Source organism: Bacillus rossius, chromosome 5 (assembly GCF_032445375.1).
Source record: "Bacillus rossius redtenbacheri isolate Brsri chromosome 5, Brsri_v3, whole genome shotgun sequence".
NCBI classification, from domain to species: domain Eukaryota; kingdom Metazoa; phylum Arthropoda; class Insecta; order Phasmatodea; family Bacillidae; genus Bacillus; species Bacillus rossius.
In genome coordinates, this window is record NC_086333.1 from 66,809,764 (window position 1) to 66,824,026 (window position 14,263).

At 37.7% G+C, this 14,263-nt stretch overlaps 2 protein-coding genes across 2 annotated transcripts in view; both read right to left on the reverse strand.

The window, feature by feature from the left end:
• Positions 1 to 4,682: 4,682 nt before the first annotated feature.
• Positions 4,683 to 7,989, reverse strand: LOC134531933 (uncharacterized). Its single transcript, XM_063367988.1, has 2 exons — positions 5,122 to 7,989; positions 4,683 to 5,085 (listed from the first exon to the last, which is right to left on the reverse strand). Exon 1 carries the CDS (start codon positions 6,773 to 6,775, stop codon positions 5,252 to 5,254), a length of 1,524 nt encoding a protein of 507 aa, XP_063224058.1. The 5' UTR covers positions 6,776 to 7,989; the 3' UTR covers positions 4,683 to 5,085; positions 5,122 to 5,251.
• Positions 7,990 to 8,172: 183 nt separating this feature from the next.
• The window catches only part of LOC134531944 (vasodilator-stimulated phosphoprotein-like), a 49,427-nt gene continuing 43,336 nt past the window's right edge, over positions 8,173 to 14,263 (reverse strand). The window contains exons 4-5 of the transcript XR_010075098.1: positions 9,381 to 9,471; positions 8,173 to 8,249 (exon numbers count right to left, since the gene is read on the reverse strand). The gene's annotated coding sequence lies outside the window, so the exon portion shown is untranslated. The remainder of the gene's footprint in view (positions 8,250 to 9,380; positions 9,472 to 14,263) is intronic.

Sequence of the window (14,263 nt, forward strand, 5' to 3'; positions counted from 1 at the left end):
AATTTCAACACGAACGATTAAAATTTGTAAGCAAAACTTAAAAATAATAAAAGAATAACATTTCACTAGTTTAACTTGTAACCAAGTTTAGCAGACAGCAAAATGGCCGCACATATGGCCAGCTGATATTTGACGAAAAAAAACACATGAATAACCTCAAACTTTTAAGCAAGATAAAATTATGTAATTACAATTGAGATGATAATGCTTTGAATTTAAGTTTTTAACTGAATAAATAATGTGTTTAAGGAAAGTGAACTTCTGTTTGTGTTTCCATCAAACAAATGTTGTATTTATTTTTATCATTTGTGGATGGAAACCACACTTATCGAATGATTAAAGCCACACTTTGTGCGTCCTTGAAGGAGAAATGGTCGTGTGTCAGCAGATAATGAGATACTAGTCACGACTGCCACTGTGGGCGAGTATCACTGTGTAGTGTGTGCACTCCACCAAGCTGGGGTATAACACATTGTGTTAGGTACTACAAAGGGCCAAATCTCAAAGAAACTTGTGTTCTGTGGGAGCATGGCAGCAACGACAAGGAATTCTTGCATGCTGAGTTCTGCCTGTGCAAAGCTTTTGGTTCCTGACCAACAGGCAGATACAATGACCAATCAACAAGCTCACTGTTGAGTTACACAAAAACATAAACTCAGAAAGGATTTTCGCAATGATCAACTTTGCCAGCCTCAGCATAAGAATTGAGGATTACAGGCACCCCAAGGGCCCCATAGGTACAGTGTGGTAAGTGCCAGAGGTTTGGCCAAGTGGGCAAGGGCGCAAGGCTCCCTCAGTGTGCCGATGGTGTACCAAAAAACATGCAACAGAAGCCTGACCCCACCGGGAAGGGGGGGGGGGGGGGAAGCATGACCAGGCAAAGTGTACGAGGTGTGAGGCCCCTCACTCTGCCAATTACTGTGGCTACAGGACGAACAAGCAGGAGGCTTGGTACCACCTTCCCCAGCAGGAAAGGAAGGTAAGGGAAGTGCAGTCCCATCGTGCAAATAAAACCAATAATCAAACGGTGCCAGTGTGGGCAACAGCAGTCAAAACACATGAAATACAGTTGCAGAGTACCTATACAAAATATGAGCATTCGTATCACAGCAGATGATCCTGTGTATTGCCCTATCAGGGCCATGCAAAGAGAGCTTAAACTTGAACTTCTGAAGGATTATTACTACATAACTGCTCAGAAATGTTTATGATAAATGTGCAATAAGTATAAATCCTCTTATTTCTTCTCTTGGGGAACATGATCCAAATTTGCACCGTAAATATAAAATGCTGATTACAATTCTTCGACAGACTTCCATAGACGCACTGTGGTTGGCAGGCTCTTCTGGCCACTAAGAGCGCGGCGTAAAATCAGAGAGCAGTTCCGCCTTTGTGGAATGGTGAGAAAACTTTTATTTTTACATTTGTAAGGCAGCAAGCACCATTAACTTATCAAATTGATATTTTCCTTAACACCTGACAATATGAACTTCTCAAGGTTTAAATTTTCAAATAACTTCTTTCGGTCCAAACCCAGAAATTTTGAGCGCATCAAAAATAATCTTAGTCACTGCCATTCTCTAAACTCGGTCTCTGAATTCTTCATTGTAATGCATCATACAATACTTGTTCACTAGCATACAATCCAAGAAACCGCACAGTTTTGCTATCTTACAATTTTATAAAACAACATTTCATTGTACTACTTGTTGCTATCTTGCATCAAATACTGCAAACTCACGACCGAAAATCAATTGAGGCATGAGACTCCACGCTTGCCTGTGATGTCAGGAGGGATTCCACGGCACTTTAATTCCCCTGATAGTGTTCCACAGAAGCATGCTTCATGCTAGTAATTCACACCCCATGGGAACGTAGCTTGAAGATACAAAAATAAGTTGAATGGAAGACTGCCTCAATTAAACTACATAACATGTTTTTTTTTCTAAACTTGTGTTCCTAGATTCATGCTATGGCTAAAATAAATAATAAATAAATTGAGGTCCCAAGGGCTTATCTATTTCTTATGGTTCTAAATTTTACAATTGCATGTTCTACAAACAAAATCCTTTGTTTATGTTGTTTGGCATAGGTATTGCTGTTGCAGTTATCCAGCTCGTTCATGGTCCACAACCAAACTGGAGACTGGCTTGCATTTCACAACTTTCATTAGCTAAAAGACAATTCCACATGCTTGCATTGGCCAAACCCTTGTGAAATGAGCCGCTTAACTTACAGTCTAACACTGACAATGACCATGAGATACTCCCAAAACCAATAACTAGTATGCCTGTTCACAACGGTGATCACAACCCACATTTTTTAAATTTTCACCTTTGTATTTTAGCTTTCTGTTGGTTTAATTTACCAGTACAAGTTTTAACAACCATCATGGGCAATGCATTGCATTATTAAACTCGTTTCTCAAAGGTAATGATACGAAGATTGCAAAAGCTTTGGCACGGAAAATCGAACAACACGGAACGTGCATTCGAACAAACTTAAAGAGAAAGTGATTTTAAATTACAAGTAAATACACCGGAATGGCTGGCAGTAAGTAAATTACAATATAAATAAAGTTAAATAATGCAGCTTTAGAGAAAAAAGCACTACCAACTGTAAAGCAATGGCTACAATTGACGTTGTACTGCCCTAGACAGAAGTCGAAGCCTGGTTCCCAGTCTCGTCCGCAGCACACCACTGCTCCGAAGTGCAGCCTGTATCTGGACTGCCGCAGTCAATAGCCTTATGCATGTTTTGCACTCCATGTGCACGGAAGTGACTCCCAGCATCCTTGCCTCCAGTCCAGCATTGTCAAGGGCTGACGCTGCCACAAGAAGCTCCTGCATCTTTTGTTCTCTACCTGGTTTTAACGGCCATAGTTTAATTCATAATGTTATTTGTTTTTTTTTCCTGAGCTCCCCACATACCCCACTCTTCATAAATTTTTCATTTTGCACAGTCTGGCACGCTGACAGGTAGTGTTCAATGAACTGGCCGACTATAGTGTGTCGTGTGCCGACATCAATTTTGGACTGCAGGCAACTGCCATGTTAAGTGTAATGTGGAACATGTGGGTGTAGCAGCACTTCTTAGTGACCTTGGTTTCAATAAAGAGCTCACCTGTTTCCAAAAGAACTCTTGAGTACTATTTCCGACCTAGTAACTTTGCCTTCCCTATTACTTATCCCGGCTACGTGTGTGTGTGTACCAATCTAGGGGAGTGTGCATGAGCCCAAACACGTGCACCAACTGCACCCTGATGCGGTTATGTGCTCAGTGGGACACAAGGGCCTAACTGTTCAACTCCCGCCTCCCTGTAGAGGCTGCTCTCCGTGAAAGCTGGCGCCACGCAACTGTAACATCTATAGCCATGTCCGCCTTGTTTACACACTGCCGAGAAACAATCTCGCCTCACAATATAACAATTGAAATATTATATTAAATGCATGTAGAACAAAATATAACGTAAAAATTAATTTTCTTTTAGAAGGAGGCCATACGGGCTTCTCTTAAACATAAAAAGGTCTATCCTGGAACTAAGCAAGTGGCACATGGTGGATGTCAGTGGTGACTGGTGGGTTTAGACAGGTAAATCTAGCCTCACGCGCCCATTCTGTCACCTGTCCCACTCTTGATAACTCAATAGCAGATACGTTGACATCAAACGTGTCCTTCCTTAAGGACCTGCCTAGTCAGGGATGAATCAGTGTGAGTGACACGAAATGATACGTGCGATGCTCGCTGGTGCTTTTAGCGCGGTATCACTTCCAAGCACAAGTCTTTGGACTGATGCGCAGTCTTCTCTTATTGTGTAATGCAACTACGAGATTGGAGTAGTGACCATAACATTAAATGGTGGAGAAATTCAAATAAATGTTTAACGTAAGGCTTTTTGAATGCTTTCAAAAATCTCTAACAAGAGTTTTTAATGGCTAAAATGTATTCTGAAAACACTAGGTTTAGCGATTTTCAGTCTTCTAAAAATGCAGTTTAAAAACTAAATAAGGAAACAGAACTACTCAGGTGCCCTTAGTGTATTCTTGAATGATGTTTGTTAACAGACACCAATCTGATATCTTGAGCATTTTCAAATCGCATGGTTTTTTTCTGAAGCTCTACACACCATATATGTGCCCAATTACATGGGGCCCTTAAGGTGGTAGTGTCCTAAATTATTTTGCTTCTAATATTGCTTGTTTTTGTACATGATTTTAAATAAATTAATAATGTAACTACATTTAATTGATTATAAAAGTTTTTTCTACAAAAGAGTCCTTATTTAATGGTATATATGAACTTAAAAAGGTTTTAGCATATACTGAAAGCATGAAATCATATGGTATATAGTTTTGGATTAACGTTCGTATGTAGCCTTGACTTAAAAACCTTTATTTTTAGTATATCATTCCTAAATAAAAAAAATATATTTTTTCTAAATCATGGAAATCTGAGTTTTCAGGGTTTTGCGAAACCTAATTTTTATAATCAAATGAATGGTACACTAAAAATTTAAGTTTCAAGACATGTGAATGGTTAAAACAAAACTGTACACCAAATTATTTCATGCTTTCAATACATGCTAGAACTTAAATTAAAAAAATTCCTTTTCAGTTCATAGAAACCATTAAATAAGTTCAAAAAAATGAAACAAAAGAAGCACAATAATTGAATCGATCCATGCAAAAAGGTCTTTAGTCCTAAATAAGTGTTTTTGAGAAAAACACAAAAAACTGTCTGCGCCAGAAGATTTTAATAATATAATAACACCTTTTTTTAATATGGTACCTAACAATTTCACCACTCATATGAATTATCTATATTACTGTTCTTGTATATAGTTTGTCGAAAAAAAATTATAAAATATGTTGGACTGAAGCCATTTTTGCATGGAAAAGTATTTTATTAAACACTCTTTTATATTTTATTGTTATTTTAGTATATATATTATTTTAATTGTTTCTTATCCAACAAAATGGTAGAAAAGAAGATACAATATGTTATATTTTACTACATATTAGTTTATTTACTCATGTACAGTGTGTCAAAAATTAAATTATATACAGTTAGTTAATCATCTTGTACCTACAAATCAATGTTCTCCAGTTAATCATCTTGTACCTACAAATCAATGTTCTCCAGTTAATCATCTTGTACTTCCAAATCAATGTTTTCAGCTGTTGGCCAGTTAGAAATATCAATGTAAAATTGTTTATGCTCCTCGGGAATATAGGGCAGAAGTTTTCGTATGTCATCTAGTTTCTTTTTTTTTAATGGGGACCTTCCCTTCTGGATAAGCAATGCATGGTGGAAATTCGGGGTTCGTCATTGCTTGCCGCAAACAAAAAGTATGTAGTACCATACCATTGATAAATTTTCGTGCAACAATTGTTCCAGGCATTTCTTGACTAAAAGAAAAATGCATGAAGGAACTTATGCCAAACTGTTTTTTATCATCTTTCGGAACTGATCTCGGGCGCGTTTCTTCTGAAACGACAGACTTTTTGTAATATTGAGGCCACCAATTTTTGTAATCGAATATGTGTTCCGATTTCACATGTGTCACCATAAAATTATTATTACTGCTCTTGATTACTAATTCAGTGATTTCTCTTAAGGAATATAAACGGTCATGTTTCCTCAGCTGTCTTTTAATCATTGAAAAATCTCGGTCACAGGGGAGAAACGAATGACCCCTGATGGGGAAGAACTGTTCTATTTTATTAAATCGACCAGTTTGTGTTAAAGCCAATAACAAACGTGCCAGTGAGTGGTTTTTGTTTTGGCCAGAACAGTTGTCAGAGAAAATCCTTATCTCCTTAATTTCTGGAGGAACCGTGTTCAAATAATCCGTTAAAAGTGAGCACACTTCATTTGGGCCTTTGTTGGCAGTACCCTCATGATAAAGGTATAACATAGCACTATGTTCCTTTATGTTATGTATGCAGCAAACATTGACTGTTAACTGCCTCATATAGAAAGTCTCTTGAACTGGGATTCGTGGCAATTGAATATTTTGCATATAATCCATACAGATGGACAGAACGTGTGGTTCAGTTTTGCAGTCTCGTTCTTTTTTAAGTTCATTATAAAACTTCTTTGCCCTCCTTCTGTGAATCATTAGTTCCGCTGCCGCACACCTCTTGGCTGCTTCATTTATGTGAGGGCTTTTAATTTTAAGTTTTAACTCCTCACAAGTACAGCAGCAATCAACCTGGGGTCTGCCAAATGATAGAGAAAAGTTTTCATTGAAAAACTTAATGAAAAACTGATAACTGCAGTTAATGTCAGGATTTTTATCTTTGAATAGATTATACATGGACTTTACAGACAGTCTGGCATCGAGATATGATTTTGTTTTACCAGTGTATTTTGTGCATTTAACTGGAAAGCTAAGAATGTGGTTTCTGATTTTTTCCCGAACTTCAGGTGGAAGTGTGTTAGCACTTGATGTTTTCCCTCTTTCATCAACGGGACTTTTGCCCAATAAAGCAAGTTTTCTAATCCTCTTCACTCGTTTATCAGTAATAGCAAACAATGATAAGAAAGCTTTGTAACATACCTCTCTCTTTACATGGCCTATAATAACATAGTATTTGTAAACTTTGTCAACAATTCTTGCCCCCTCTTTCTTCCGAGGTCGACGGCGATCAACATCATGTATATCAATCAGAGATTGAATAAATGTGTCTTGTTGATTTTTTGTAGGCAAATCATGCAAACGTCTTAGCACATCAATAGCTTCATCATCTGAGATCTTCTCAAAACACTTCATTCTCTGACATCTGAAAACAAAACGATAAATATTTTTGTGATTGTTGGAAAATAAAGGAAATATATATAGTGCATTGAGAGATTTAGGCCTACTAAAACTAATTCTCTTGATATCAGAAATACATAAGTAAGTGCCTAATATTGTAATGTATATAACAAATACAAGCTTTAGATAACATTGGTAGTTATAGACCTACCTGCATGGAGGTCCTGTTGTTCTGGCTGGAATCAAATTGCCTTTGGAGGTTAGGTATTCCTCCCCTTTACATCTTGCAGTTTTTCTTATATTTCTTTTCCAAGAAGATGGTGTACTTTTCCTCTTTATACCTCTTTCTTCTACATTGTCTGTGCCTTCACTTTCTGATGACATTATTTAACAATATCTTTGTATAAAACTTACTAATTTACCATCATTTAACAAACAAACTGCATATTCAACATTCTTTTGTTATAAACATTTTGAATAACAGGTTAGGAAACATAATGTCACAGAATATTTCAATAGTGCGCCGCTACAACAAAAATTCCCAAACTTTATTCCATGCAAAAGGGGCTTCAGTCCAGGACTGAAGCCCTTGCTGCATGGAACAGTGAAATTAACAGTCTGTTACTACGGTAACAGTGCATTGGACTGAAGTCTTTTTGGCGTAGAAATGTGTATCTACCTTCTTAGGTAATGTTGCATATTCAAACTGGAATTGCGGAAAAAATGGACTGAAGCCCTTTTTGCATGGACCAATTCAATTTAAGATACTACTTCCTTAAAGGATTGGCTTTATCCGCCTTGTTAGGTTACTGTGTCTACAACAATTTCTACCGAAGTACCACAAATTTATGGCATTAAATACATGGTTGTACTTGTTTTCTGCTATTTAAAAAAAAAAAATTCTGGCAAATATTCACAATTAAAATTTTTCATGACTAACAGCATGGTGGTCATCACTAAAACTTTTTTTTCTTGGCTTTCACAGCTTGCATCCATAATATCATTTTTTAAAGCAAAAAAAGTAGTTTATTATAGCTGGCAAAGCAGTCTTAAGCCCGATGCGTTGTCTCTGTGAGCGTTGATCAATGCATGTGTGTGCATATGCATTAGTGTCTGTTCAAAAGCATTAGTGTCTGTTCAAAAAAGAGTGTTGGCAACCTTGAGGGCTGGCAGCAATGCGTGTGCGACATTATTTTTTGTTTTTTGTGAATTTATCATATTAGGGTTTTCTTTTAATCACTATACAAATATGTATTAATTAATAACTTTTGGACAGCACCATTGAAATTTACGTTAATTACATTTTTCTACATTTTTAGTTAATTTTTTATGCAACTTAATAAGGTTTTTGTTTACTTTATGTTTGACTAATTTTTTTAGTTATAATTTATATTTTTTTTTATTGCTTACACTAATCGGTGTAACCAATAGCACCAATGCACCCTAGATGCCAGCCAACTGCCATCATCCCAACCCAGCCATCTTCCACCTGCCAGAGAGAAAGAGAGAATGAGAGATAAGAGGGAAAAGTACTGTAGATGACTATCTTAATAAAGGATTTTACATGGCAAGAGCACACGGAACACTGCACTAAACCAAGGCCACTGATGCCTACTGGCTTTGGAGGAGGTTGGGGTGACTTGGAAAGGGAACGTGCTAGCGTAAGATAGGACGTGCACTCGGCAGCAGTGAACATGAAATGGCAAACGTCCTCAGGGTCATGATATCACCAGTGAAAGTGGCATCATGGCAGCAGGGTCATCACCCAACAAGGATACCATTACGTGTAAAGCCCCCAGGATACCGTTGATTATACAACAAAGTCTTGAACGTGAGACCAAGATGGTAGAAGATCTAGAATCCAAGATGGCAACAAAAAAAATTTTTTTTAGTTTTTATATAAAAATGAAATCTGGATATAAAATTTCACTCAAAAGTATCACATTTCAGCCAAGGTGTCACACTTCAAGATCACTTAAGGTGAAGGTCACCAGAATCCAAGAGTGGCCAATTTTTTTTTAGTTTTTACATAAATATGTAATTGGTGTCAAATTTCACTCAAATTATCATAATCCAGTCGAGGTGTCACATTCCAAGGTCATGGGATGTCAAGGTCAAGGCCAAAGGTCAAGATCATCTAAATCTCAGATGGTGGCCAAAAATAATATTTGCTTTTAAGTAAATTTGTAATCTGGGTATCAAATTTCACTCAGTTTTGTCATTCAGTTTAAATGCATCTTTGCAAGGTCAATGGAGGTCAAGAACAACAGAATTCAAAATGACGGCCAGTCACTGACCCACATCCACAATCCACACCGTGGATCCTGCACCATAACATATACACTCCATACACCACAGAGTCAAATATTTCCCTTGCAACCGCTTAGAATATTCATAGATTCATTGTGGCATTGAAATGCCCCACTTGCGCTGGATGTCTCACAAGCCTAAGTGGCACGAATGCGAACTAACGTCACAACGGCCTCAGTGGACCCGAGCGAGCACTAAGAGTTGGGATCAACACATTCATCGTTGCAAGCACTTCAGATGACATCCTTCTGCCAGGAAGCTCACCTGCACTGCTCTCACACAAAAGAACCTCATTATTTAAGAAATTTACCTTGTGCAGGAGTCCCTTTCTCTTGGGTTACGATGAACGGTTTCCTTTATCTCATGTTCTTTCCTCGACCAATGGCTGATTCCCAAGAATCCTGAAAAGAAAATGAAACTTAAGTCAGCAGCCATCAGAAGAACTCAGTCAATTATTATTGACAGCAAGAAATTTTTCCCCACATAAGTACATCATGTTGTCAGGAGAGCTGAAAAAAAGAATACAGCAGTGCTGAAAAATCAATGAATTAGTAAACGTTTGACACAAAGTTTTCTAAACCTTTATACACGTCTATGCAGTTATTATTATACATCTTATTAATGGCGTCAGCTAAATAAGATCTAATTTAATCATACGTTAATTAAAGAAAAAAATGTCCCAGAACTTTTGTTTGTACTACAGATCATTTTTCACATTGCTTATCAATAATGAAAATCATAAAATACTAATTTCAAAGCATCATCAAGGATGCCTGACAAGAGGGAAACAATATTAACACACCTTTAATATAAAAATATTAGTTGGCCATGTTAAATTCTCTCATAAACGCAAAACAATCAGCAGGTTGATAAATAAGAATTTACAATATGTATTAATAAAATTACAGGAAATAATAATGTTGAAAAAACCATCCCAAACCATATTAGTCAACTATATCACTTCAGGTGATATGTCACATATCCCTTAAGGTTAATTTATTCACGTAAAATATATTAAAAATATAACTCATGCTAAAAGCTCAAAACAACAAGGGGCCCGCCTAGTAAGGGGTGTATCTGTTAGTGAGGCGGGATGATAAGTGTGACGCTCGCTGGTGATTCTAGCGCGGTATTGGTTCTGAACTGGCGCACAGTCTTCTCGCTGTGTGTACGACAACTATGAAATTTGAGCGGTGACCCTTGGGTGCTTTCAAGAATCTTTACCGGGTGTTTCATATCTAAAAATTATTCTGAAAAACACACGTTTTAACTCTTTTCACTCCCATAAAAATACAGTTTAAAAACAAAATATGAAAACAGAGCTACCTATCTGCCCTCACAGCATGCTTAATTGTTTTTCGTAAACAGACACCTCCACTCGGACATCTCGCTCAGTTTTCAAATTGCGTGGTTTCTTCTGAAGCCCTGCACACTCTAAGAGTGCCCAGATAGGCGAGGGTGTGAACTACATGACACTAAGCCTGTATGAAGTTTAGCCTGATACTCTTACTGAAATTCAAAAAACACACAACAAAATCTGGTAGATTAGACATGATAGATAACATGGTTAAAATTATATAGTTACTGGGAGAAATTCTAACAAAATACTAAATAAACCCAACAATAATACAAAATTATAAAATTCACTCACAAGGAAGGTGGTGGTGTAAACAGACAAGATTCTGTCCTTAAAAGGAAAAGGTGGAAAGGTCAAGGTATGCATGTAAGGCATTCTCTTGACACCCCTGGAGTCAGTCAGGAAGATATGATTAATATATTAATATTATTGCTAAAATTTATTGCCTACAAATAAAAAAAAAATATTTGGTTTGAAATTATGCAATTAATGCTTTTGTAACTTGATTAGCTGAAGTACCTGGCATTGCCTGGGCTTTACACAGAGAGAAGAGGCTATATTTAGGAGACTAATAGTAGTTTATTTTTGTAAATCTCCGGTAGACAGTCATTTTCTTTTTTTTTTTACAGAATAATTTGAATACAAAAATATAACTGTAGACTACTGATGGCCACAGGGAAGAAAATGAAATGGGCCCTGGAATTAAAGGTTAAGGATTGGGTAAGGGGGGGGATGGGGGTAGTTTTTTAAACTCAAAGGTAGGCAGTAATAATCCTATTATTTTGAATGTCAAAAGTGCATAATTTAATCGAGTATCAAAAACATGCTTAAAGGGGTGTAATAGGGTGACAGTTTTTTTAATGGATGTAGACAGTGACTTTACTTTCATTTTTAAGGTTAAGTGTGCAAAATTTCATCAGGCTCTGAGTAACACTGTAGTTTTATATAAATAACAAACACACACACACACACACACACACACACACACTTACGTATATACCTACATAAGATTTAGAAAAGCTAGATTTAATTACAGTAAGAAACAATTTGAAATGTTTTTCTAACTTCATGAAAAGAATTAATTACTTCAAAATTTGAAAAGAATAAAAAATTGGCCTTAGTGGAAGTTAGAGCGTATTTTATAATTTTTAAATCATTTAATTTTAAGAGGCCACTCCAGTGTTTCAGGGGCACTACGCAACCCGCGTAAACCTCATAAGATTCAATGCTATTTTAATTTTGCTTATAACTTATTAACTAATATAGATTTCGAAATGATGCTTGCTTGATATGTAAGACAACGATACTCTTATCAAAGCCCCTTTCTTCAAAAACGTGCATAAATTATGGTTTTATACTAATCTTTACTAATATGCATAAGTGTATTGTCTAGGTTTAAACCATAATTTATGCACGTTTTTGAAGAAAGGGGCTTTGATAAGAGCATCGTTGTCTTACATATCAAGCAAGCATCATTTCGAAATCTATATTAGTTAATAAGTTATAAGCAAAATGAAAATAGCATTGAATGTTATGAGTTTAACGCAGGTTGCGTAGTGCCCCTGAAACACTGGAGTGGCCTCTTAAGGGGTGTGCCTAATTAGGGGTGTATCTGTGTTAGTGAGCGGCATGATAAGTGCTATATTCGCTGGTGATTCTAGCACGGTGTCACCTCTAAGCGCAAGGCTCTAAACTGGCACGCAGTCTTCTTGCAGTGCATAGGACAACTATAGAATTTGAGCGGGAAATGTAACGTTAGATGGTTTAGAAATGAAGGTAAAAGTTGCAAGTAACTTGAGTGCTTTCAAGAATCTGCACTGAACATTTCATGCCTAAATATTATTTTGAAAACATGTTTTTTTAGCCCTTTTCACTCTCATAAAACTACAGTTTAAAAACCAAATTCAGAAACAGAACTACTCATCCACCCCCAGCGCATTCTAAATGCTATTCGTAAATGGACACCAAAAGGATATCTGAACAGTTTTTAAATAGCATAGTTTCTTCTGAAATTCCGCACACCATGTGTGTGCCCAGATAGTCGGGCCCCTAAAGTTCAGCCTTACCACCATTTTTTTATAGTTTAAGTAATTTATTTTTATTTAGGAGTGGCCTACAGTCAACTTCGCAACAAGTCAGTCAACAAGTCGCAATCACAAGTCAATTAATGTTCATCTATACTGTTACAATAATAATTCTTAACACATGTGTAACCTTGGGCATCTTTCTCTGCTTATTGATTGGAGCTGCCAACTTATATTGTATTACCTAAGTATTATACATGCTATGGTTTTTTTTGTACTAAACAGAACATCCCAACTAGTCGGAATACTAACATTATGTTATGTGCAACATCTTAGCCCTAGGTATACAGCATTTGGTAGAAGTAATTTCAGGAATCGAACGGAAATGTGTAACCACGAAGCTGCTTACTGTGGCAGATGGCGGGAACCAAAGTTCACAAAGCCAAAGGGGAACTTTATAGTATTGTTACGAACATGAGCAAAGGCACGTCACGTGCAGGTGCAGAGCTAGCTGGGCTGCATCACATGCCGCCGTAACATGAGATGTGCAGTGCGCACCTGGGTAGCCGCTTCCCCTCCCTCCAGCCCTCAGCTCCCCGCGCTGCACTGTTAGTTTGACATCTGAAACCTGACAGCTGCGGAGTTACGCAAGCCGCCGACACGTGTTTCGAGAGATTTCTGCCCTCGTGTCGGTGCGGAATGACGCGACTGGCCCCGACCGCTCTCGTGAGTTCTGGAATTGTGCTGGGGCCTATATATATGCACGAGGACGCCGGCCGGAGTGAGTCAGTAGAGTTCAGAGAGAGAGTTCAGGCGGGAGCCTTCCCGCAGCGGAGCTTCCGGGGCGATAGTGCCGTGGGTGCGGCAGAGTGGTGAAGTCCTTGGATGAAGGTTACAGGGCAGGGAGTGAGTGAGTTCAGAGTGAAGTCTGGAGTTTTCCCGCGGCGGAGTTTCCGGGCGATTGAGTGGCGAAGTCCCTGGACGAAGGTTCCAGGGTGAAGAGTTCAGTTCCGGGCGATAGTGTCGTGGGCGCGGAGGAGTTCCGGGCTAAGTTTCGAGCGAGGCGTCGAGTGGGATCTCGGCGAAGGGAAAGTGCGACAGCAGCGGCGGAGTGTGGCGACGGAGATCCACGAGGGGCGCTGCGGCGAGAGTTGTGCCAGAGGTACGGCCCAGCGAGGCGTGTGGATTGTGAGAAACGAGTGACTGGAGGAAGCAACATTTTTAAAGTACAATTGATTAATTGGTATTTTTAGTTTATTTGCTAGTAATGTAAATAGTGGCAATAAATAAAACTGTGTGTGATAAAAATCTTTAATTGGGCTATCCTTTACGAACCCGCAGTAAATCGTAACAGTATTAACTGTTTAATTAATTTTGTGTTGAGTTTTGTATTATAAATATATTTGCAACAAGAGAATAAATGAATTTGCCTGTTACCGAGGTTAGATGTTACACACTCTGGTGACTACAGAAAGATTCGCTCATATTTATGTTACAAACGTTTTCTCTACGCTAGAGATTCACAAGGTTGTGTGATACTACTTTTGATCATTTTTATATTTATCAGTAATTATATATGCAACTGAAGGATAAAATTTTAAACCAAAACTCTAAAATTTGAACTGTTATCAATCCTATATCGAACAAGTTTTTTTTTGCCTCACAAACAGTAAAAAATTCTTATCAGAAGGGTATGTTACTTAAACAAACCTACCATCATGTTTTGGCTATATTTTTACGTACAGCATTACTTACATCTGGTATTTTAGGGACATCTTTTAAACTGTGCCCCCTCTAAAATTAAGCTCATTT

Excerpts from the sequence above, each read along its gene's own strand:
- LOC134531933 (XM_063367988.1), bottom strand. The coding sequence starts at position 6,775 with ATGAAGTGTTTTGAGAAGATCTCAGATGATGAAGCTATTGATGTGCTA.